At 41.2% G+C, this 25,222-nt stretch overlaps 2 protein-coding genes across 3 annotated transcripts in view; one reads left to right on the top strand and one right to left on the bottom strand.

The window, feature by feature from the left end:
• ABHD5 (abhydrolase domain containing 5, lysophosphatidic acid acyltransferase) overlaps positions 1-7,646 on the bottom strand; it is a 30,903-nt gene extending 23,257 nt beyond the window's left edge. The window contains exon 1 of the mRNA XM_005152854.3: positions 7,486-7,646. Within this exon, the coding sequence (XP_005152911.3) occupies positions 7,486-7,619 (134 nt within the window). The 5' untranslated portion in view covers positions 7,620-7,646. The remainder of the gene's footprint in view (positions 1-7,485) is intronic.
• A 148-nt stretch (positions 7,647-7,794) lies between these two features.
• ANO10 (anoctamin 10) overlaps positions 7,795-25,222 on the top strand; it is a 139,771-nt gene continuing 122,343 nt past the window's right edge. The window contains exon 1 of one of the 2 annotated variants that reach the window (XM_031052508.2): positions 7,795-7,880. The gene's annotated coding sequence lies outside the window, so the exon portion shown is untranslated. Of the gene's footprint in view, positions 7,881-21,142; positions 21,268-25,222 lie in introns of those variants that run through there. The other variant, XM_031052507.2, reaches the window with a different exon arrangement.

The following is a 25,222-nucleotide window of genomic DNA, read 5'->3' as shown; positions in this document are numbered from 1 at the left end:
ATTACTTATTCCTATCACTGTTCACTGCAACAAATCTACAGACAAAAACAATGCCCTACTGTCCTTCATCATCATAAAGTCTTCTCCATGAAAAGGTTAAAGTCAGGACACAAACACACTACAGAGCAGAGATTAATTCTAACAAGCTTTCAGATATACTGCTCTTCCCTAACTTACAACACACTCTTTAACATATAGGCATTTCCCCTTAAAAACTTTAGAGTCCACTAACTGCTTACAGAAACCAGCTAAGTAAGCTGTTATTTCCTTCCATCTCTTCTACAGATGCATTATTTTATATTTTGATTTAAAAGCTAAAATAAAACACAGTCTAGAGAAAAAAAATCATACTGGCAACTACATACCACATATGGAAGAATACAGAATATAGAGATAAAGATGCAGAGGAGAGGAAAGTGGGGAGGGAGCTGCACAGTCCCACTAAAACTGATAAACCTTGTGACAGAGATCACATGTGTCACATGTTCAGCACCACTGAGAAGCTGCATCCCTCTGCCTCCTCCACAGTAAACTCACATCTGATAGAACTTGGCATTGCCACAGCTATTTCTACAAATAACACACTGCATAAAGACCTTGTTAAGAAAAGAATAATTAAAATAAAGAAAATTAAAATTTCCTATTTGTGTCCTTCAGATGTTACATAACTTTCTACTACTTTCATTTTATCCATCTACCTACTGATGTCCATCAAACATTGCATAACCTCAACACTGCTTATACTTTGTCAGCCTTTTCATATGTACCATGACAGAGGCCTTGCATTTCAGACTGTCCGTGAGTTCCATCAAACAAGATGGAAACAAGAACAAAACAAAGCACCTCTCATACATCAGCCCCACTGCCCACCCACTGGTCCACCCCTTTTATCTTTGTTTATATTCCCTTATGTATTATGCGCAATTTAGATAACAACTTAAATAGGAGATGGATGTTTTCATTTTACCATAAGGAGCCATATAAGAGCACAGCTGAAAGACTACCTAAAACACATTATTATTTCCCTTAGTTCCAAATATGTCATATACAAACCCAACTCATACTCAAGCGTGAATATACACTGACAATGAGTTGTTTCACTGCAGATCATGAGAACAGCTTCTACATTTTTTCCTTACAGTAACTGTTATCTATGTCAAACAGAACTGGTATTCAATGTTTTGTGCTACCCAACCTCAATTCCACTTCTTGGAATAACTAAGTGCACAATCCTTTTCAAAACAGACTGTTTTGTTTACATGCCTACACTACAAATACTTTAGACGTCAACGAAGCATAAGTAGTCTTAAAAGTAGGTAAGAAGTGAAATGGGTCTAAAAAGCCATTGTATCAAATGTCCCCTTATGGAAAGATGTGATACTATTAATAAGCCTTTAGTGTAAGCCTTGAGACACTTGATAAATGTAGTCAAGAGAAAACTTCTACTATAGTCTGCATTGCTTTTTTTCCCCCCTTACTGAAATACCTTTCTCTTTCTCACTTCAGTATTTGAGGTGCTTCTGCATCTTTGCTACAGAATGCATTTTCATGCCTCCTTTCTGTAGTTTCCCACAATCCAGAGTCTTCTATTACAACTCATTTGGAGCACTTTCCTTCTCTGCTACTCCTCACCATGTTTCCTTGGTGTTGCTTAAAATCCTTTCCTTTTACCCTCTTAACCTTATTCCAGACTGACCTCATTCCCTTACCCAGCCTCACTGACTCACAAATCTCTCTTCTCCACTGACCTCTCTCCTGCTGTTCAGGCTCTCATATGGATCTTTCAATGCAAACACAGACACTCACCTTTCCTCCCATGCCCTCTTTTCTCTGTCAATACAAATCATGTACAAAATCCTATTCTGAAAGGTCAGAATTGCAAGTATTCAAAAAATAATTCAGAAGTTATGAAACATGAGATCAAAATTTCCTCAACAAGTAATTGTTTTTAATAAGTACGTGATCTTAATAAACTACTATATAAGAGGAAGATAAAAGGTGCTTTAATAATTTATCAGTTGGGAAGTTGTTCGGATTCTCCCATAAAACTTCAGAAAAGTCAAAGATCCTCCTGGCAGAAACACTGCTCCTTTTGGAGCAGTAGGTCTTTAACTGGGACTACCAGACCCCTAGCAGGCTCTCAAAAACTTCAAATATACACAAATCCATGCAATAAGCAGTAGAGTCCTTTGTTGATACTTGGAAAGTTTCCACTTGACTCACACAGTTAGTAGCAGACTTCCTAATGCTGCCTCTTTAACCTGGCTTACTTCCCACCAGTAACATCCTAAGCATAAATTAAAAGCTACTACACAATTACTATCTTCCTCCCTCCACTTCTCATACTTTTCTTTAAAGATCTGAGCTGAATGGCTGATAATTCTAGTGAGATATTTTATTTTTAGGGGAGATTTCTGTCACAGGAGATGTCTTGGCCAGGTAATCACTGAAGGAGAGTAGCATCTTCTATGGGAGGCAGTGAAAACCATCAGGCCAGACACTGAAAGTGTCTATTCTCTAGTGACAGTATCCATAAAAATTGATGCCCAGCTACTGCGTACATACTGGTTTAATCCTTCTAGTCTATCCTATAAAAACAAGTTGCAGAAAGAGGGAGGAGAAAATCCTTCAGCCTAGTCATGTCCAGCCTGTAGCATTCAAACTCCTAGCTGGTATTACCTAAGGCAGTCTCCTTTAGCAACCATAAAGAACTATGAAGAACTAAAGAACTCTCAGAAAAAAAAAAATCACAAACATGTCTCCTGAATCATAAGTGAAATGTATGGGATGGCCCAATTTTACTTATGTTGGTTTTAACCTGTGAAATAAAGCCCAAGGGGCCTCACTGTTGCCTCAGGAACAGATCTTGACCAAGGCAGTGGTTGTTCAGCAATTCTTTGCCATCAGCTCATAATATCCTGCTAATCTGAGGGAATTTAAAATGTGGTAAGTAAATGTATACATGAGTCTAACTAAAATCTAGAAATCCCCTACACAAAGGTATATCAGGTATAACCATGGAGGACCAGTGTGAAATGGGTGAAGCAACAAATAGAGAAATATAGAAAGCTCTTTTTTAAATCTCTGCCCTAAACATGAGTTCAAAGAATATCTAATAAAGAAGGGAATTCAAAAAGGAGCCAAAACTGAGTAACAAGAGATGAACAGATAATCTACTTTGCACTCACTGCAATTATTTTTTTCCATATTTGGCTACAGTTGCCAGCTGGGAAAAGCTGAGCGTTACTGTTCTATCCCTTATAGTGCTTAAACAAGCCTCTCACGAGGGCAGTTAGATGAGATTCTTCATTCTCCAGGGCCAGAAACATGACCATTTTTTTTCTGCCACTGGAATGAGAGATAAACCCTATTAGATTTTGCCACCTTTCCCTCTCTTGAGTCTGCAAGGGGCAGAAGAGAATAACACAGACTTCCTCTCCCCAGATTCATACAAGGTCAGGAAAACCATTAGAAACTACCCTATAAAGTCCTGAAAACCTGCTCACACATGTATTTTTAGATGAGCGCACAGATGTAATGCAAAAGGCAGTAAGCACTGAAGCTATGACTGACACTACCCTGCTTGCAAAAAGAGAAAGGAAACATCCTTTAACTATATCCACATGTGCTTTCCACACTGCACTTATGTCTCACTCGCTTTTTGAAAATGCAAGTTGTAGGTACTATGCCTGCAGTCAGCCGCCTGTGCTATAGGGAATGCCCTTAAAAATAGTCTCCTTTCAAAGGAAAGGAAAACAAGCAGAAACCTGCTTTCAGCAGCCTACCAACTCAGTTTGCTTTAAAACCTAGATGATGATATGAGCAAAATCAAGCACAAATTCTGAGTTGCAAGTGTCCCTTCATGCCATAGTATCATGCTTTTAACACACCCCTGTGGTATCCCCATGAACCATCCTACTAAGAGGTAGGCATAGGCTCTATTAAGCCTAATAAACTATTCCTCTTTTATTAATCAAACAGCTCACTTTGAAATTATATAAAGAATTCTGTAATACAAACAAGCTTGAAGGATAGTATGAAAATAACTGTGATTGCTGGTGTTGCAGTGTACATTTTTACCTACTACTCCAAGCCATTTTTTATAAGACTACAGGCCACTTACAAGCAATTTGACATTGGCTTGTAAGTGCAGATCCCTTTAAATCTTTGTTTTAAGGAAAGCTACTTCACTTATCTCAGAGTGGGGAAAAAAAACAAGCATTCTGGTTTGGTGTGGTTTTTTTTTCATATATATACACATACATTTAGTAGCTGCTATTCCCAATTATAAGCCATAAGCAGTCCTGCTGAATCCAGAGAGAGTATAAGTGAATTCAATACTGGTAAAGGATTATGCGATGCTGTTAGCCTCACAGGCAAAAGTTCACATCTAGAACCTATACAGAGAAGGTCCAACACTGTGAAGAGGTTTGGAAATCATTAGCAAGTGACATCTTAACCAAGCAAGGTCTTCTGTGATGACTACTAAAACATCTATTCAGCTAAACTCCGCATTCAAAATCAGGACAACGTCATAGGCATCTTTCAGTTCAGATCTTCTAGAAAGTAACACAGCCACTACTGGGTTTTCACCATGCCTTGCACAGTTACCAGACTGTAACAAACTGAGTGTGTTGCATAACAAGTTGACCCATGCTATTTTCTTCAATGTAGATCAAGTAAATATAATGTTTATTTTTCATATACACCTGTCACTAACAAGTTAATCCAGGGTTGTGATGGTATATTGTAATTCGTCCTGTCACTGCCATGGAATTTGAAATCAACGAATATTTAATATATTTCACTTGTTTATAAATTTCCTCTCGGTGTAGCGGTTTGCTCAGTTTCCAAAGACGAAGAAATGCTTATTTTGACTTCTGTTAGACTGATAAAAGCACCAGCAATTTGGAGCACTAACATTTCATCAAAGCTAATGCACCTTCTGAACCCATGGAAAAGAAAGATGAGATTTTGTTCACAGAACTCTTTAGTGAATCGTACTCTCACAGTTTCCATATCAAACGGACTAACTGTTCCAAAGTAGGACACTGACAACATCCTGAAAATCAACTCCCTTTAAAAGCTCTCCAGCTGAGAAAATCATGAGGAACTTTTCCCCATATATTTGAAAATTTAGCCTAATCCTATGCCCAGATCATCTAGTGTTATGATCCTGTAATCCTGACAGGCTGATGAAGTTGAGCGCACTTGGCATCGTGTCAGCAGTGCTCGGCGCTCCGTGTGATCAAACTCGACAGCTAATACAGTTCAGGCTAATGCGCTGAATGAGCATACAAACAAAACAGGTTGAGGCAGAGTTATTTTAAGACTCTTACTTAGAAAACCAGTAAACCATCAATAAGAGGCTTTACAAATGACATGTGGCTCAGGAATGTGAATGGGTGGGAAAGAACACCAGACTGAGAAGGCAACTGTAGCTTGAAATGGGTAACGCTGCAAAAGGCAGGGTTGGGGCTTGAAAAGTAGCTTAAAATAGCTTGAAAAGCTATTTTAAGTTTGAGGAAGGGAGGAGAGCACCTTGTTAGAGAGTGGATGAAACTGCAGAGTGCTTTCAAAGGGAAGGCCCTTGAAGTTTATACCTGAAAAGAAAATGTGTATACATGGTGACAAAGGCATAACAGGGAGTTTGGAAAAGCTGGATAGTCCAGTTCTGGTCAGGTTGAGCTGGGAGAGCAGCTAAATATAAGAGGAAATACCAAAGCCAGAAGTCAGAAAAAGAACTAAAAAAGAGAACAAAGCTGAGAATGCAGGTAGTTTTGAAAGATAACAGAAAAGACAAATATAACATTAACAACATGTAAATAGCAACATCTTTGATAGGAAATCATGAATGCACAGCATGATTTTCATGCAGGTGGCTAAAGAATTTTAAGTGCAATTTCTCAAAATAACATGAGACTTAATAATAAGAAAAAGGAGATGGAGAAGAAAAGGCAAGAAATTAATTTCTGAGGGCAAGGCAGTCAGCAATGAAATACACCACCAGATACAAGATGGAGAAATAGTAAAATTTCATGTCAACAGTGCACACAAAGCACATTTACACATCTGACAGAGGGGATAAAGCAAATATACATGAGCACAGCTAGAGAGCTTCTGATACTTTTTGGACTAGAACCATAAAATATGATAGGATACACTGGGAGATAAGGCACCAGTAGACGTACTAAGTACATTTGGTAAACAGACTCAAGAGACGGGATGACTGCATTATTCCATAGTGGGATAAAGGAGGGCAGACCATAGGAAGTAGAACAGGAAGTAGTGAAGGAAGTAGAAGGGTATAAGAGCAGGTTTATACTGGAAGCTGCAGTGTACAACAAGAAGTAAAACATGCACTGAAAGACAAGGTATGAGAAGACACACATGGATAAAGAACATGTGAATGGGTGAAGAGCAGACCACCAATTAAAACTTGATTATTACAGTACTCTTTGAATGTGCACAGACAAATATATAGAGCAACACTACATTTTCAGACAAAAGAGTGATTAATAGCTATGACAATGTCATATATTGAGGACATGAGTAAGTAGTTACAAACAAGTTTTAGGGATATATGTTAAGACCAGTAGCATGATAATTTATGCCAGAGTTACCATTCTGGTAGATGTGAACACCTCGGGATAATGAAAGGAAAAGTTAGCAGAGATAGCTGGAGATAAGGTAGGCACACATTACTAGAAGAGGGAAAAGTCTGAGCAACAGCTCATAGGTTTGGAATTTAGAGATGTGCTCTCATATCTGACTTCTATCAAATATTACACAGAACCATAGAATCCCAGGTTGGAAGAAACATCAAGGATCATCTGGTCCAAGCTTTTTAGGCAGGATGTCTCAACACCCTGTGCAGGTGGGATAGAATGATGACACAGAGGCCTTACTGTTTACATCTAAGTGAATGTATACAGCAGGTGGAATGAGAAGATAGGATAGTTGTATGTACAGGTAAAGTTGCAAGGTAAAGGTCAGCAGTATGTAGAGATGGGTACAGAGGAAAGGTGGATGACCATAACAGCACGTACATACACCGAAGCAAAGGAGACAGTGAAATGCGTATGTACACCTGCGGGCAGGTGTGAGACTGCAGGAGTTGGACCAGGACCCGCGAAGCTGAGACGAGGAAAATGGAGCTGGTGCCAAAGCCGCCAGCAGCCTGCCCGGGCGAGGACAACCCTATGGGCACAGGCAGGAGGAAGCCGAAGCAGGCAGGAGAATGGTCTGTGCTGTAGGACAAAAATGGCAGGCAGCAAACCAGTTCGCCAGGCGCTGCGGGGTGGGAACCCTCGGGCGGCTCGGGTGGGAGGAAGAACCCGGAGCCTTCATCAGCCACCGCCGGCACCTCAAGCTGGTGTTGCGGGCTGCGGCGGGAGGAAGAGGCGAACGATGCGTGGAGCGGCGGGCACAGCCGGGCCGCCCTTCCGGGTTTCCGCGCGGCGGACAGCCGCGGCGAGGACTCACCCTTCGCTGGAAGTCTCCTCCTCGGCCATGGCGGCGGCGCGGCGGCCCGGAGCTGGCAGCGAAGGAGAAGCGGCAGTGGCGGCAACGGCTGGCAGCGCAGTGAGGGACAGCGCGACCGCGACGGCACCAGCCATCACGCGCTCCTCCCTCCTTCCTGCCCGCCCGCGGCTGCGTCATCCCCACGGCGGCCACCCACACCACAGAATGAGGCGCCCAGAGCGCAGCCGCCGGCTCACCGGGCAGGGAGGCTTGCGGCGAGGGGATGGGGCGAAGGGAGGGGAGGTGTTGCCGGGCTTCTCTGGAGCGGCGTTCCAAAGGCGCGGCCTGTGGGGCCTGAACTCTCCGCCTGACACCCAGGTAGCAGCAGAGGCCCGGAGCGGCCGGCGGGGGGAGGGGTAAGTGCTGTGAGGGCTCCGATGTGCCAGGTGTGTTTATCTAATGACCGAGTGCATCTCCAGCTCACTGCCTCCCCGCTGTAGGAGGTGCGTGTAACTGAGCGGGACCGAACACCGGGCGGTTACACTGAGCGAGCAGTGAGGCCCGCGTGCCGGCACACAGCTGACAGTAAAGCCAAGCCAAAGTCGAAGTCCCAAGCAGGGACACCAGAGCAAGTCACACAGGAACGCGTCTCGGTGGGTGTTTAATGTCTCCAGAGACTGAGATTCCACAACCCTCCCTTGGGCAGCCTTTTCCAGGGCTCTGCCACCCTCAATGTAAAGTACTTTTGTAATTTGTGTTTGTTTTAACATGTAAGAAACAAATTAGGAGCTCTGGATGTAAGTTAGGCATTATCTGGCTCTGGGACAAGTAGAATAACTGATGCGATTTTCATTTTCAAGCATTTTGAAAAACTTAAGTGCAACCGTGTCTATGGGGAGAAGAATGCTGGGGGAAAGGGATGTGCTAGTTTTAGAAAGTATTTAGCTTCACAATATAGGTTGTGTTACTACTGAGCTGCGGAAGAACTGCATTCGTATTGAACAGCTGCCAAACCTTAACTGAAACAGAACAGCAAGGTGCAGTCAGTGGAAGGAGTGGCAGGAAGTTTCTGCCATTTCTTCTGAATTTTGCCACTGAGCTGAAGCAATTTAGAAAAACAGAGGGATGATTGCTTACCATTTCTGAAATCTTTTGACAAAAGGCATAAGGTTAATTTCGCAATAGCTGAAATTATTCTGAGCTAAAACCATTCTGCAGTTTTAACAACAGTGATTGTTGAGATTACACAATCTCAGCTAAAGTTTGTCTGTGTCACAATGCTTAGGCAATTTGACATGTTTCTCTGGAGAGTGTATTTATTTTTTATTATTGCTCTGAAAGATTTTATTTACCAAAAGTGTGAATATCAGTAAGTGCAGATGTACATGACCACGGGCAAACATTTGCAAAACAGCCTGAAACAATAGCTCTGAATGCTAAAGGTTTTTTCCTTAATTTCAACAGAATAGTAAGATTAAAACATCATAAACAAGATTTACACCCTGCTTGTGGAACATTCAAGTGTTCAGACACAATTTTCTCTATTCACACAAGCACTTGGTTTAAGTTGCACTTGTTTAAGCAGCCCTTTCTTTTACTGAGAAATTACTCAGTTTCTTTAGAACTGATTGGGTTATGTGCGTAAATCAGCTGTATTTATGTGCATGAAGAAATGACTAATAATGCTGATACAAAAGGTTCATGCATCAGTTGGCTGATGTGGTGTAGATGAATGAAAGACTGCTGTATCGTAATAAGAAGCAAATAGTTCAGATGAGTTTTTCCATTTTGATATTTCAGAGAAATTTCAGGACACTGAAAATATCTGTGACTCTAAAGGAATGGTCCCTGCAACTATTTGATCTCTCACTTCTCTATGTTGATTTTTAGTGGGAGTTGTATCTGCCCTTCTTTATTGAATTAGTTTAATAGGTAGTCACCCAATGTTGCTATTATAAGCCAGAATTTTATTTTCAGATCCTATTGCCTAACGTAGATAAGGTTAAAATAGACTTTCCTCTTTCAGTAATAAAATAAAATCTAAAATAACCCAGCAGATATCTGCTTGCTTTGTTGCTATCCTTATAGCTTCCTTTATTAGATATTTTCAGGACAAACATCTTTCCTGCTAGCAACAGAAGAAAAAGCAAGGTCCCTTTGCTGGGAAAGCAGTACAACTGACCTCATTAATCCCCCTTCTCCTGCACTGAGAGAAAAAATGTCAATCTCTACACTGGAGAGAGACTCCAGATGACATTACAGAAACTGGAATGTCAAAGCGATCTTGCTTACTCTGGATTTCACATAGTAACTTTGAGACTGTTTATGTCAGAGGCCAGTTCATGGTAACTGTCATTGTTCTTAACTGCTTAACATTTGGGGTTCTACTAGTGTCTATGCCAATATTCTTCAAATGTAGAGAATTTCTATATTATATGTAGTATGCTTGCAATCTGACTTTCAACCCAACAGAAGCAGCTGCTTGTCAGCAAGAGCTTGTGATTTAATAAAGCACAAGAAGAGACCAATAGTGTTTATCACCCACATTTTTTATAACAATTCACTTAGGAAGCTACTTCTCCAAACTGCATCCCAAATAGCTTGCTAAAATAAATCTAAGCAAAAACTATAGAGAATGTTGACCTGGCCCAGTATGTACAGACTGAGGGGAAAAGATTGTTTATGCTTGCTATTTATATTAAAATGATAAAACCAGCAGTTTGATGAAAGTGACATCATATACTGTGTGTATTCTGATTTGGCAGCAATAACTAAGGTGGCACCCCAGCTCATGAGCAAAGGGGCTCACACCAGTTGCATCCCTGTGGTGTTTCAGCAAGCATGTTTTTAATATCATACAGACTCTGCAGGCCCTTCGTTTCTTGCTCCCACAGATCCTCCTTCTCTGAGTGTCTGCTCCACAAATTTGGCCATAATTTCCAGCTGAAAACTTGACCCTTATATCTCAGGTTGAAAAGGAGAGCCACCTTATTTGACATTTTGCAAGGACTCAGGATAACAAGGAGAAAGCAGAATAAATGTGACTGGTTTTTGCAAATAAACCTGTTCATGATGGCAAGAGGAACTTGAAGCTGTCATAGGATGTCCCTGGGAGCTCAGATCCGTGCCTGTCACTGGAGGACTTAATCTATCTGCCATGCTTCAGAGAAGAAACCTGACATTTGTCAAGTGCCTGAGAGGGCCTGGATCTGCAGGCATTGGAGCTAGCCTGAGCAGAAGCCCAAACAGGGCTTGAGGACTGAAGATTTACCAGCTTTCAGTATGTGTTAATGAGGAAGTCTGTCTGGCACCACGTTGTCTATGTTTCTCTGGGAAGAGCTCTTGGTGTTGCTTAGGTGGGTGAGGAATCCTCACATCAGCTGAGCCTCTGCTGCCTGGTTCTGGACCTCAGTATGATGGCAATCTGACCATGGATGTTTCAGCATTGGATAAGTCAGTGAAGAAAGTCATAATCATGTTAGTCTTGGGTAGAGTGTAGAGATTCATGTTATTGGGCAGCCTAAGACACCAGTGGTCTACAGGGGCACTGAGCCCACAAGCAGCTTATTCAACTTTGTCTCTCTCTTGTTGCTTTGTAGATTGTCATGGTGCCCCCTTGCAGACTAGAGTTTGAGAGCAGTGGCAGCATGCTTGTTTTGAATATCCTAGTGTGATTGCTCTGTGTTACCCTGTTTCCTAGACATATCTGGGTGTGGGAAAAAAAAATTAAAACCAGTGTAGGCTGACCAGGAATTGTTCAACTCTTGGAAGTCCTCCTTCACATTAATTCGGCCAACAACTCACAACAGTATGTCTCTGTCTCTGGTGAGTACAAGGAGGCTATTTCTACAGATGCCCAAACTCCTGGAAGCTGTGAGGGATGCTGATGACATGGGACACCCTCCTTAAAAGCAAGGCTAGTGTATTGCTGTGGTCTGTGTGCATGAGGCCTGCCCTGCACAAGGGAAACCATCTGTCCCAGCCTCTCATCCTTTCTAGGTTCTTTTCTGTGCAGAAGGGATAGTTTTCTTGTGCCCCTTCCAAGACTCATGTCAGATTCTGCTCTGGGAGCAGGCTGTGGTCTGGAAAACCAATGACATTGTGGCCATGACTGTGAGGGGATGGTTGTGGAGTGAATAGCTGGAGCAAAGGAGAGTCTCTGTGAGCCTGGCACTGCAACAAAAGAGGTGTAATTGAGGAGAGTTGTAAGAAGAGTTTTGCTGGTTACATCACCAGGGTCGTGTCATGCAATCAAAGTATCAGTCCTGACTGCATTGCTATTTAGAACATCTCAGAGTGGGCTTGCACTCAGAGCCCAAATAGCATTATTTTGAAACCATGTCTACAGCAGTTGCAGTAGGAAGTTGAGCAACTGCCTTTAAGAGTCAGCTCTGGGGAGCCCAAGTTTAAGTGCTCCAAGAAGTGAGTGAACTGCAAGGAGGGCTGCTTAAATACATCTTTATTAATACACCAGTTTCAGCAACAGCTGAGGCTGTGACAGGCTGTGTTGCTAGCCCAGACCTCCATTTTGTCATACTCGGCTATTCCAGAGTACCTGACTCACATGTGATTAACCTGAAATTCCCTCATGGATCCAGGAGTGGCTAGGGAGTGACAGTTTTCAGGTTTCTCATGTTTTCAGGTGGGTGGAAGGGTGCTGTGACTCTGTTTGCCTGGGTCAGATGAGCTGGCTGTGAGAACCCCTGCCCATGAGATGTTTAGCTGCATGAGACAGGATGTGTAATCTAAAGCAATGTCCCTGTGCTACAACCTGCTGTTTTCTCGTCCTCAGCTGTGAATGTGAATACCTATATGAACACGCAAGATGGAGACAGCTGAACCTTCTAGGCTTTCTGGAGAAGTCGTACATAGAATAGGCTATTCTAGTTTTGATTACAGAAAGACAAGTATGAAATGAAATGCAAAAAAACCCAAACAAAACCCTAACACATCACTCTAGAAGCCCACTAACTGTATGAGATAGAAAGGGCTGTCTAACACTAAAGTGAGGAAACTAAAAGATGTCAGGAAGGCAGTACCTTTTAGACTTCACTACAAAAGATCAGTAAAATAAGGAAACTAATGCATTAGCCTCACTTAAGAAAAGGGTACATTTAAGTCAGGCATTTTTGAATTTACCTAAAGTCTCTCTTTAGCTGTCCCAGCATATTTAAAAATTTTGCTATTGGAATCTCAGATTCAATAATCAATGCTTTTAGAAATTATGGATGTTAGGTAGGAAAGAGGGAGGCTGTAAAGTGACAAGCATGGTAGAGGGGAGGAAGGAGAAAAAAAAGAGAAAAATATTGATTAAGCAAATTTATTCCAGTTCCTAGAAAAATAATGAAAAATATATTTGTACATCTCTGAAAAATAACATAGTATGAGTAACTGTCAACAGGAAATCACGTCTCAAAAATCTGATTGCCATTATGACAGCTTGATATATCTTATGGATAGAGAAAAACTGTATGTGCAATATGTCTTGATTTTCAGGCAACTTTTTATGAGATTCCCATAAGCAAATAAATGAAGTGTTCTGCATTGATCTGCAGCTAGGTGCATGCAAAGTTTGTTGGAAAACCAGAATAGGGGGTGGTTCTCTGTTACAATGGAAATGTGTATCAAGTTGGATTGCACATATCCTGAATCTGATGACCTGGATGAATACTCTTAAAAGGGAAAATGAAAAGGGAAAATGCTTACTGAGTTCACATATCAGGCTGGGAAGGAGTAAGTATGCTGTAGAACAGGGACAGAAAAAAAAAAAAAGATCTAGTCAACCAAAACAGTAGGAATAATCAACCAGTTGGGAAAACTAAGTAGATAGCAATTCTGTACAAACAGCTTTGAGTGGTCACAGACTGGTGTGAGTCAACCATGGCTTGTTATTGCAATGAAAAAAGATAAGCGACCTGCTGGGATGAATTATGAGGATTAGAGTCTGAAAGACTTGGCAATGAATTCTGTTTTGCTTAGCAGTTGTAAAGCTAGTTTTGGATGTTGCACATGAAAGATGTGGACCACCTGCAGAGTAAGCAGAATGTGAAGGGGTCTAAGGGAAATAGTGAATTATTTCAGAATGTTTAATTAGGAAAGAATGACAACATAAACAGTCCACAAACATGTGAGAAGTTACTGATGAGATGGGAATAACCTGTTTTCTACGCCCACCAGGGGCAGAAATCGTAAGCAGGGTATTTTAGGTTAAACATTAGGACAAACATTTTTCAAGACTAGAGCTATTGGAAAAAAGATTGCCAGTGTCAGGCAATCAGTGATTGGTCAGGGTCTGTCAAGAACAGGCTATGGGGTCTTTAAGAACTGACTACGTACATATTTTCCATAAACAGATATTTTATTGGTATAGTGGAACTGCCTATCAGTATGACCATCTACGGACCCTTCTGAGCCCTATGTTTCTACTGTTAATGTCATAGGATTGTAAAATGGTTTGGGCTGGAGGGGACGGTTAAAGCTCATCTAGTCCAACCCACCTGCCGTGGGCAGAAACACCTTCCACTAGACCAGGTTGCTCAAAACCCCATGAAATCTGACCTTCAACACTTCCAGTGACAGAGCATCCACATCTTTTCTGGGTAACTTTTTCAGTGTCTTACCAAACTCAATTGTAAAAAATATCTGTCTTATACAAAATCTAAATCTACCCTTTTTCAGTTTGAAACCTTTTCCCCTTGTCCTATCACTACAGGCCTTGGTAAAAAGTGGATCCTGTCCACCACTGGACCGATTTCCCCATCTCATGTCCTGATGTCCATGACACTCCACTTGATACTACTTGAAGGTTCCAACCTGAAAAATCCTCCTCATAATCCTCCTTCTAATTAAGTTAGTTTGCCTGTGAAATACAGTGCAACTTCTCTGTTGTAATCCTGATCTCACATTAACCCTGTTGCTTGTAAGTACAAACTCGTGCAATGTTTTGGAGATATCTTCTTACATAAAACTACATCTCTTTTTCTAACCTTAAAATGTGTGTTGTAATACACAACTATTCCACAATCTTCAAACATCTGCCATGGGTAAACACAAGAAGTGTCTTGTGGGTATTGTATTTGGTATCTGGTAAGCTCTGAACCTGAGAATTTCCAGTCATTACTCTTGAGAAATAATTTCCTACTGCAGGCTTTTTTTTGTTAAAAATATTATTTTATTCCTGACATAAAATAATAAATTCTGAATATTTTTAACCAGATTAATAAAAATAACTAATAGTTTTCCATGCATGTTGAGTCCCAGTTATTTATGTATACAACACAAGTAAACAATAATTACCTTGACTAGTAAAATTTTTTTGTGTGTGTGAAGAGAATACTTAAAGCAGTATTTAAAGTCAGTAAACCTGTTTGGTTACAGTTTTTTAACTGTTGTTTCTTCTTTTGAAATAAATTGTTCCTTCTTTTGTTATCTTTTAATAAATCATTAGGGCTTAATAAGGCAAAAAGGAATTTTATTATTTGTACTGATTCTAGCTGGTAGAAAAAAATAGTAGTATGTAGTAGTGGAGTGGAAAATACTTCTCTCCTTGGAGTTTGCCCTTTTTAACATAAAGATAACTTTTATAAGGCAATGTCAAGACGAGTAACTGCTTAAACTCAGAAGTATTTTTTCCCATTTGTAGCCTCTGCCACTGGCCTAATTCAGCCTTGTAAGTTTTGTTGGTTTTTTGTTTGTTTTTAAATGAGGTAATGAGGTGACAGAGAACCCGGATATCTGTGGTACACTGTTTTTATTTACAAGAAATGTATGGAAAGCCTTTATTGCTCTGAAAAGGGGAAGAATCAAGCAACATGAGGCGAATTGCTAACAGTTTGTTCTTTTGACTTTCTCTTGGTAACATACAACTGTTGCTTCTCTTGCTCTCTGGCTTTTTTTCTATTTGTTTGATGGGTGCATCACACAAACTGTGCTTCCAAACTATACTCAACCTTTGCATCCGCATTCAAACCACAGTGCTACCCTTTATACAACATTATCTTAGTTCTTACCCCAGCCTTGTCATGCTTGTCTGGATTTCAGTCAGTATTTTTTACTGATAAATAAAGGTGAATGTAGCATGATTAGATAATTCTGTTCTGCCCACTGTTTTCAGTAGTGCTCACAGAGCAAAGTCAATGACTGTTTTCAGAGACAGCAAATCTACAGGATTAATTTGCATTTAAAATTAAATACATATTTAGGTAATCTTACTGTTCAAAGTGCTGTGGTATATGGCAGTATGTATGTGGTTTTTCCTTCTGGATGAAAATACGCTGTTAATTCTGAGGGAAAAGGGTTCTTTCTCCCACTGGTATTTTCCACAGGACTTCAGAAGAGGGCTGGCTTTGGAACTAATCCTTCCCACAGCAATAGAATGGTGCTAAACTGTTGTTGTGAGAGGCAGGGACCTCCAGAGCACAGCTCCTGCTGAATCTTGAGCCAAGTAGAAGGAGAAGACAAGCAACCCTGCTGTTCATGGAGGCAGCCCTTTCCTTTCCTGGATGCTGTGTGTCTCAGTTCCAGCTGAGGTCCTAATTCAGCTGTCCCACAGCTATTATCTGTCATGGTTGCATGATCTGCCTCTGTGTTGGGCAGGGAGAGCTCACATTGCTCAGAGCTTGTCCAAAGGGGGGAAAATCTGCAATTCAGCAGCGGAAGAAATGGCTCTTGTGAATGGCAGAGTTGGTGCATCTGAAGTGGCAGAAACTCCAGTATTTATAACCCTCCATGAGCATTCAAGGATTTACCAAGACAGCCTCTGAAACTGAGTAGAAGTTTTACAGAGAGAAAGAGAGTATAATTTTTTTCCTAACTGGTTGTGGAACAGTGTTACCACATCTGTGCCTCAAGGCAGCTAGATGTTCATGCTTCCAGGTAAGCTCCTTGGTGAACAAGTTCTTCAGCTGAACTGACTAGATCCAGATGGGATACCAACAGCAGCTGTGGTCACACCTTTTCATTAAATCAAGCCTCTGATTCTGTGTGATGTAGGGGACTTTTGTCATTGACCTAACTAGGATCAAAACCAAATCCCAATGTCTGCCTGCAAGACCCTGTGATGTCAGTAAAAGTTGTGCCATTTTACTTGTGTACCAACTTCTTAACACATCATGGCTTCCATCTGCATGTGCCCAGAGACCAAATCAACCAGAGCTCTTAGCAAGCGTTTGGGATCACGCTGATCAAAAATAGAATAGTGGACCAAAATCTGCTTTGAGTTATTTTATGTTTCATACCAATTTAACTCCATTAATTGTCACAGATTCTCTTTTCAGTTGCACTGTTGCAACCAAGTGAAGAGCTTTTGCCCCAGGTGTTTCCCAGCTTCACAGAATCCCAAGGGTTGGAAGGGACCTCGAAAGATCATCTAGTTCAACCCCCCTGCAAGAGCAGGGTAACCTAGAGTACATCACACACGAACTCGTCCAGGCGGGCCTTAAATATCTCCAACATAGGAGACTCCACAACCCCCCTGGGCAACCTGTTCCAGTGCTCTGTCACTCTTACAGTAAAGAAGTTCTTCCTCATGTTAACATGGAACCTCCTATGCTCCAGTTTACACCCATTGCCCCTTGTCCTATCACTGGATATCACTGAAAAAAGCCTAGCTCCATCATCCTGACACCCACCCTTTACATATTTGTAAACACTGATGAGGTCACCCCTCAGTCTCCTCCAAGCTAAAGAGACCCAGCTCCCTCAGCCTCTCCTCATAAGGGAGGTGTTCCACTCCCTTCATCATCTTTGTGGCTCTGCGCTGGACTCTTTCAAGCAATTCCCTGTCCTTCTTGAACTGAGCGGCCCAGAACTGGATGCAATATTCCAGATGCGGCCTCACCAAGGCAGAGTAGAGGGGGAGGAGAACCTCTCTTGCCCTACTAACCACACCCTTTCTAATGCACCCTAGGATGCCATTGGCCTTCTTGGCCACTAGGGCACATTGCTGGCTCATGGTCATCCTCCTATCCACCAGGACCCCCAGGTCCCTTTCCCCTTCACTCCTTTCCAGCAGGTCAACCCCCAACCTGTACTGGTACATGGGGTTGTTCTTCCCCAGATGCAAGACTCTACACTTGCCCTTGTTGAATTTCATCAAGTTTCTCCCTGCCCAACTCTCCAGCCTGTCCAGGTCTCGCTGAATGGCAACACAGCCTTCTGGTGTGTCAGCCACTCCTCCCAGTTTAGTGTCATCAGCAAACTTGCTGAGGGTACACTCAGTTCCCTCATCCAGGTCGTTGATGAAAATATTAAACAGCACTGGTCCCAGCACCGACCCCTGAGGGACTCCACTAGTCACAGACCTCCAGCTAGATTCTGTGCCATTGACCACAACTCTCTGCCTTCTTCCTTTCAACCAGTTCTTGACCCACCTCACTACCTGATCATCAAGCCCACACTCCCTTAGCTTATCTATGAGGATACTATGGGAGACAGTATCAAATGCCTTACTGAAATCAAGAAAAACCACATCTACCACTCTACCATCATCCCTCCACCTCGTTACTTCCTCATACAAGGCTGTAAGGTTGGTCAAACATTACTTCCCCCTGGTAAAACCATGTTGGCTGTTCTTAATGACCCCCTCATCCTTGATATGTCTAGAGATGGCATCAAGAATAAGCTGTTCCATCATCTTTCCAGGGATGGAGGTAAGGCTGACCGATCTCTAATTGTCCAGGTCCTCCTTCTTGCCCTTCTTATAGACTGGCGTGACATTTGCCATCCTCCAGTCCTCAGGCATCTCTCCCGTTTCCCACAACTTATCAAAGATGATGGAGAGTGGCCTAGCAATGACCTCCGCCAGCTCCCTCAGCACCCGTGGGTGTATTCCATCCGGACCCATTGATTTATAGATGTCCAGATTGCTTAGCTGATCCCTAACCCAATCCTCATCTACCAAAGAAGACTTTGTCCTGACTCCTTCTGGGGCTATAGGAATCTGGGGCCCTGGGGAGAGTCTACAGGAGTAAAGACAGAGGCAAAGAAGGCATTCAGCATCTCTGCCTTCTTTATATCCTCTGTCTCCAGGGCACCCACTTCATTCAGCAGTGGGCCTATATTGCCTCTTGTGTTATTTTATTCACTATGTATTCGAAGAAGCCCTTTCTATTGTCCTAACCAGACTATCAAGATTCAGTTCCAAGGAGTCCTTAGCTGTCCTAATTGCCTCCCTACATCCTCTAACAACTGTCCTATATTCCTCCCAAGTGGCCAGCCCCTCCTTCCATAATCCATAGATTCTCTTTTTCCACATGAGTTTGCCCAGCTGTTCCTTGTTTAACCACTCTGGTCTCCTAGCTCTCTTACTTGATTTCTTACCCATTGGGATGCTCTGATCTTGAGCTTGGAAGAAGTGGTCCTTGAATGCTAACCAACTATCTTGAGCCCCTTTACTGCCTAGTACCCTTTCCCATGAGACTTCCCTTAGCAGTTGATTGAAGAGGCCAAAGTTGGCCCTTCAGAAATCCAGAACTGTGGCCTTGCTAGGTATTCTGTTCCTCCCACACAGGATCCTAAACTCCACCATCTCATGGTCTCTGCAGCCAAGGCTGCTATTGACCATCACCACTTCAATCAGACCCTCCTTGTTGGTGAGTACTAAATCTAGCAGCACTCCTCTCCTAGTTGGTTTGTCCACCATCTGCATTAAGAAGTTATCATCAATACACTGGAGGAACCTCCTAGACTGTGAATGATTGGCTGTGTGAGTCTTCAAGCAAATATCGGGGTAGTTAAAATCCCCCATGAGGACCAAGGCATGTAGTCGCAAGGCTGCTTTCAGTTGCCTGTAGAAAGCCTCATCAACTCCTTCATCCTAATCAGGAGGTCTATAATAGATCCCCACAACTGTATCACAGAGCAGAAACTGTTCTCATCAGGAATCTTTTAATTTCTCTTATTTTTCTTGATGTTGTTTCACTAACCGTTCTTCATCTTTGCTACTGAATATACATTTGATTACTAAATTTGCTGCTTCTCTTCACATGACCTATTTCTTTTGAGTCTTACTGCTGTTGCTTGGATACGCTTCTAAGTCAGTTGCTTGGTCTTATCTTGCTTTTCGCTATGCTTTGGTCAATACAAATAGCTTGCTATTGAATATTTTTTCAGTTTTTTAAATGTATGTGGTTTGTCTGGCACCTTGGTTTCAGCAGAACTTTTGTGTTTCATTACAGATGTGTTGTTTTATGTATAGTGAATCCTGTGTAATATTGAGTAGCTCCCTATTCTTGCTTTTCTTTAGTCAGTTACAAAAATGGCACCATTATTCAGAGGAGAGGCCAATCACTACCAAATTTATGGGAATACCAATATTTATAGATAAACAGGGAGATACTCAATCTCCTTTTTATCTGTATACTATAGCTGCAAGTTAATTCCTTACATGAATTAATCTTTTTGGTTTAGTTCTAGACTAGTAAAAGTATACAACAGGAATAAATTAAAGCATTTTAATTTAAGCTGATGTATTCTTACTCCTGTATGGAGTTTTGCTTGTATCATTTTGAAAAAGGTATAGTAGACTAGAACAAGAAAAAGCTGAAGGAAGGGTGGCAGAGACTCTCAGAGGCAGTGAATAGCTAGCATGTGTGGAGAGGTTAAACAGGTTAGAATTCTTGGCCTAGAGGAGTGCCAATGGAAAGCAGCACAGATTTAGGAGCATCCTGTGAATCATATAATGGATGAATAAAAATCATAAGGAATTAACATTTATATGTGACAGAAATAGTGGAATGTGATGCTGTTACAGTCTGAGGAGTCAGTACTAGGAAAAAGGCAATAGGTGGGGTAATGGAAGACATCTGTTGGTTGCCATTGAAGATAGCAGCCAGATACAAACCTCACCTCAAACCTTTGGCCACTGATTGCTAGAAGCTGGAAAAAAAAGTACAACAGGAAGGTTCAGAGCATGTTGCTAGATTTTTGCATGGGTTTTACAATTTATACAATGTGTTGTCTGGCCTGTGTTGCTGTATCTTTACTGCTGCTTGTAACTATGTTAACTGGATTCAAGATAGCACACATACACTTCCTCATGCTACAGGCACATCTTGATTTTGCTGTGTAGGTATTTTGGACATGTAGAATAAGTCTGAGGAAGAAGGGGAAACTTCTGAAGTCTACTCTTGTCAAAACATTCCATATGCTTACTGGTACGTGTCTGAGTAAACACACATGTGAGTGTTTAATAGCATGTATTTTCTTTGTAGGTGCACCCAAAATTCCATTATGGTTTGTACTGCTGGAGCAATAATAGAAATCAAGGAATTAGAATTCTGTGAAGACAGAAGTAATTGATGGTTATATGATGTAGAAGCACATGCCTGAAATAAGTACCTAGACATTCAATTTATTAACAGTATTACCAAATATTATTTCTGTGAAGATGTTACTGGGGGCTGTGTGAAACAAAATTAATGCATATGCTTATTGACAGTCCTAATGAGAATAACTTATATAATCGTGTTCTTGATGGGAAACTTCTGCCTTGTGAAGTGCTGGCTTGTGAGGTTGATGCAGAACACTGCTCTCTCAAGCAAAAGACTAAAGTGCCCACCTCACTGGAAAAGCAAAAAACTAAATAAACTGCTTAAGCATAGCTGTCTAGTATCATTTTAGTTGCTATGTAGTATGTCTCTCCTGTCCTCCAGCTGTTTCAGAAAGCTGCAGACCCACCATCAGTCTTGTGGTGTATCTGCCAGACCTCTGCTGGGTGTGTCAAGTGGCACTAGATGATGCAGATGAATTCTGTGAGTGGCAGCTGAAAGGTCACGCAAGGGGCTCCAGCTGACACTCTATCAGGTAAGAGACATGTGGAGGAACCTCTCTGGGGAATCAATTCCTCACCTAAATGTGTCAGAGCATTGATGTACAGCTCCCAAAAGTTTATACTTCAGTTACATCAACTAAACTTAGTGGAGCCAATACAAATAAATCAAATTAAAAAATCATGTATGTGTGAGTTATGCAAGAGCAGATTCCATACTATACAGTACTGGGTACCTGACTTTGATTAGATTTTTACTTGATTTGGTACCTAGGAAGGAAGAAACTTTAATAAAGGTTCCAGTTAAATGCTCAGGTATTGTTTCTTCTGGTCTTTTAAAGAACTATAATTTCTTTATGATTTTCCTCCTTATTCAAGTATATTCAGATGCTGTTGAAATTTCCTGTACCAAACATGAAACTGCAGGGGGCTGAACTAGATAACCTTTGAAAGTCCTTCCAACCTAAACTATTCTATGATTTGATGAGTCTATGTATATTTTAAATAACAAATAAATGTATGGGGTTTTGAAATTAGGAAAACATATTGGTGTACTAACTTTATTATCCACTGCATCCCTCAGAGAGTGGAATAATGAGACATAGTGAAGAAATCAACAATTAAATGTAACTGCCCCATGACAAACAAATTAAAAAAAACAACCAAACAAAACCAAAACAAAACAAGGGAAAAAAAACCCACAAAAGCCCATAAAACAATTACAGATCTAGATAACAAAATCCAGGAAGATGTTAATATCTACAATAAATAATATTACACAAATAATACTACATCTACCATAAGAGCTCTGCATTTTTGTAATCAATGATTATGGCAAACTTATGTTGTTTTCCTTAGTATTTATCACACAACATTACTTTGGTCATACAACAAAATCCAAAAAATATATTAAGGCCTCCTGAAAGACCATTTAACTAATTGAGGCACACCTGTTGTCTGTTGAAGGCAAAATTCCATTCACCTTTGAATCTTGAAGTCCTCTTTAAAAATGTCAGAAAAGGGTGTGTGATTACTTCACTAATGATTAAGGAACAAATCCAAAGTATCTGATAACTCAATATTGCTTCTCATTAACAGTTGTGTAAGCAAGGGATATGGAAAACCCAAACACATTCACAGTGTATCCTTCTTCTGGATAGATGATGCTGGTATCTGTAGTCTTACAGCATGCTATGTCAGTGTTGCCAAGTTAATCATTACCTTCAGTGTGAGCTACTGTTATTACACCATCTCATATTGCCAGTACTTATCCTAATTCTGCCACTTACCTATCTACCTGCGTTTAAGAATGTTAAGTGCCCAGAATGTTTTATATTGGAGTGTTTCAAACCTAGGTTAGTATGAGTTTCAAACTTCTCTGAATTCATAAAGCACTGCAGATCAGTAGTTTCAGAGTACACAATCATATTAAGCAGGAACAGTCCCAGAATAGTTAATCAGTTGTTGCACAGATCCATATTTCCAGAGACACAAATTTCCAACAGGTCCTATCTATCTGGCATGTGGAAACCCATCTCTCTACAGATGGTCATCATATGCCACTAAGGGCAGTCTTTCAGCCCTTACCACCAGCCACCTGTGCTTGAGGGAATCTCTTGACTGTGTTTCTTGTGCAGTTACACAGCCGTGGTGACTACTTATGGACACCTGAAACCATTTCATTTAGTCTGGAGCTCGGATTTCAGACAAGGTGTCTCAGCTGGGACCCAGGACCAACCCTGCTTCTTACTCTCACTTTTGTTAGTAAGCTTCAGAGTGACAACATGAGTGCTGATAGCTACCAAGTATTTACCAGTATTTCCAGAGTGTCCAGAAGAGCAGACAAGTTCTGTTTCAGTTAAGTGAGAAAGACATAGATACTGTTGCAGGTGTGGATTTAATAAAGCAATATAAGATTTAATCCTCCCACACCTCAACATTATCCTTCACCATGCAGTTCCCTTCTCTAGTACATGGAACTGGTGCTTACTATAGCACTGCAGCTTCTCTCAGAGTCTTCAGTCCCATGTGCCTGGGAAGAAGCTGTGGCTGTCTCTAACAGCCAAGTAAGCCCTGCCTGCAGTGCTGGTCCATGCCATTCTGCATCCTAGCCCAGGGGGCCTGCCTACCTTAGGTGACCTCTGGGGGAGTGTGTTTTGCCACACAGCCTGATAAGGCAAGGGTGCACACCTCCAATACGTGGCCCTACACAGAAAAGAGAAGCCTTCATCTGTCATCCTTATGTAGAGCCTCCCCCCACCCCAATACTGCAGTAATATATTAAGCGTTGTGTTCCCATGAGCTCTAGGGCCTTACATGAATACTAAGGGAGCCCCCTGTGACTCACATAACAGCTTTACATACACCTCCTCACACCTAGGATGGACTAACTGAGATTGCCTGTACCCAGACACCAGTCACTCTCGTTACATCTGAACTGAACACAGACTTCGTTATATCACATTACCAAAATACAACTTTATATTTCTTGAAAAAAATAAATGCATTCCAAACTCTGCAGTAGATAACTAGATCCCCCAGGAAAAAAAGATGTTTAAGTGTTTTAAGGCATGCAGAGTGCCTCCTGTTTCCCAGACCTGACAGAATACACCATGTATCTTTATTACTCCATGCTCTGAACACTTCTAACAGCACTTGCGACCCAGGGGGACTCAGATGGTGAAAAACTGTATCAGACTTTACATTCAAGGAACTAACTAGATATAGGAAAGTACATGTTGAACTAGATCAGCACATGCAGTCTTTTAACAACAGCATATGCACACCTCCTTGTACTGTCAGTGCTTTGTTCACTAGCCCTGTAGAGAGCATAGCAAACAACTTTCTCTTTTGACTCATCCAGTTTTTCTTTAAGAGCTAGTATTACTTCAGTGACTTCTTTGCAGTGTTTCACTGATTATTTCAAATGGTACTATTTTCATTCGTTCAATATTGTGTTCCTGGTGGTGTTGGTTTCTAAGGGGACAAGTTCCATAATTTTGCGAAATCCAGTTATCCCATTTTTATTTTTGTCAAAAAAAAATAAGAGTGATTTATTCAAGGCTTGTGATTTTAATTTCTGGTTTGGAGTCTTGGATGAGTAGATACCCATATGCATCAGTTGGGGGCTATCTGAAAATGAAGAGGATGCTACGTTTCTGAGTATGTAGATGTAGTATGTAAACTAGACTGAAAGCAGTAATTATGACAAGCTTGGGTCTTTAGAAATAGACCAGAAATTAACAGAAGTAGGTACCTGTAGTTCAATGGATTTAACTAGTTTTGTCATTTTGCAAGCAGTGGTGAGAACAGTCAAATGAACAGATGTACAGCTCATACTAAGGCATAGTAAGTAAACAAAGAAATTATATGCAGACTTCCAAATGTATCATACAACACAACAGTGTATACTGAATGAAATGAAAACAGATCTGAGAGTCTTCAGATTTAAAACTGTTGGACAGCTGTCAAATCTCTGATTGTTTTGCCAGCATTATTTCCTTAGAGAAATCAATTTATGACAGTATGAAGAATCAGCTAGAAAAACTTCTCATAATTGAGAACTCCATAAAAGACAAGCCCCCAAGTTATGCTTCAAGTTACTTCTAAGTAAGAGTAAAACGGACCACATGAAGTAGAGATGTGGTATTTTCATTTTATATAGATACTTTTATGAAGTTGTCTGTAAGAACACATGAAATATTTCATGAAGCACAACAAAAACCACTATGTGCACATCTGATGTAGTTTGGATTGGCTGATGGTATTCCTGCTCTCTGATTTGGGTAGGCCTTAAAGCCTCATTCATGCTGTGCTTATCCAGCAGCTGAATGGCACCTGAATTGAGTCACAAAGGGTGAAAGACAACTGGAATCATTAACTTCATCAGCCATCCTATGGCCATTCCCATTTGTAATTCAGAGCTCTCAGAGTAGGACTGTAAGGAGGTTTGTCATGGTGTTACTTTCAGAGTTACTTCGAAGGTAGTGG

This window comes from Melopsittacus undulatus, chromosome 1, assembly GCF_012275295.1.
Source record: "Melopsittacus undulatus isolate bMelUnd1 chromosome 1, bMelUnd1.mat.Z, whole genome shotgun sequence".
NCBI classification, from domain to species: Eukaryota; Metazoa; Chordata; class Aves; order Psittaciformes; family Psittaculidae; genus Melopsittacus; species Melopsittacus undulatus.
The sequence above is the reverse complement of the archived record's forward strand: the minus strand, read 5'-3'. Positions and strand labels throughout refer to the sequence as shown.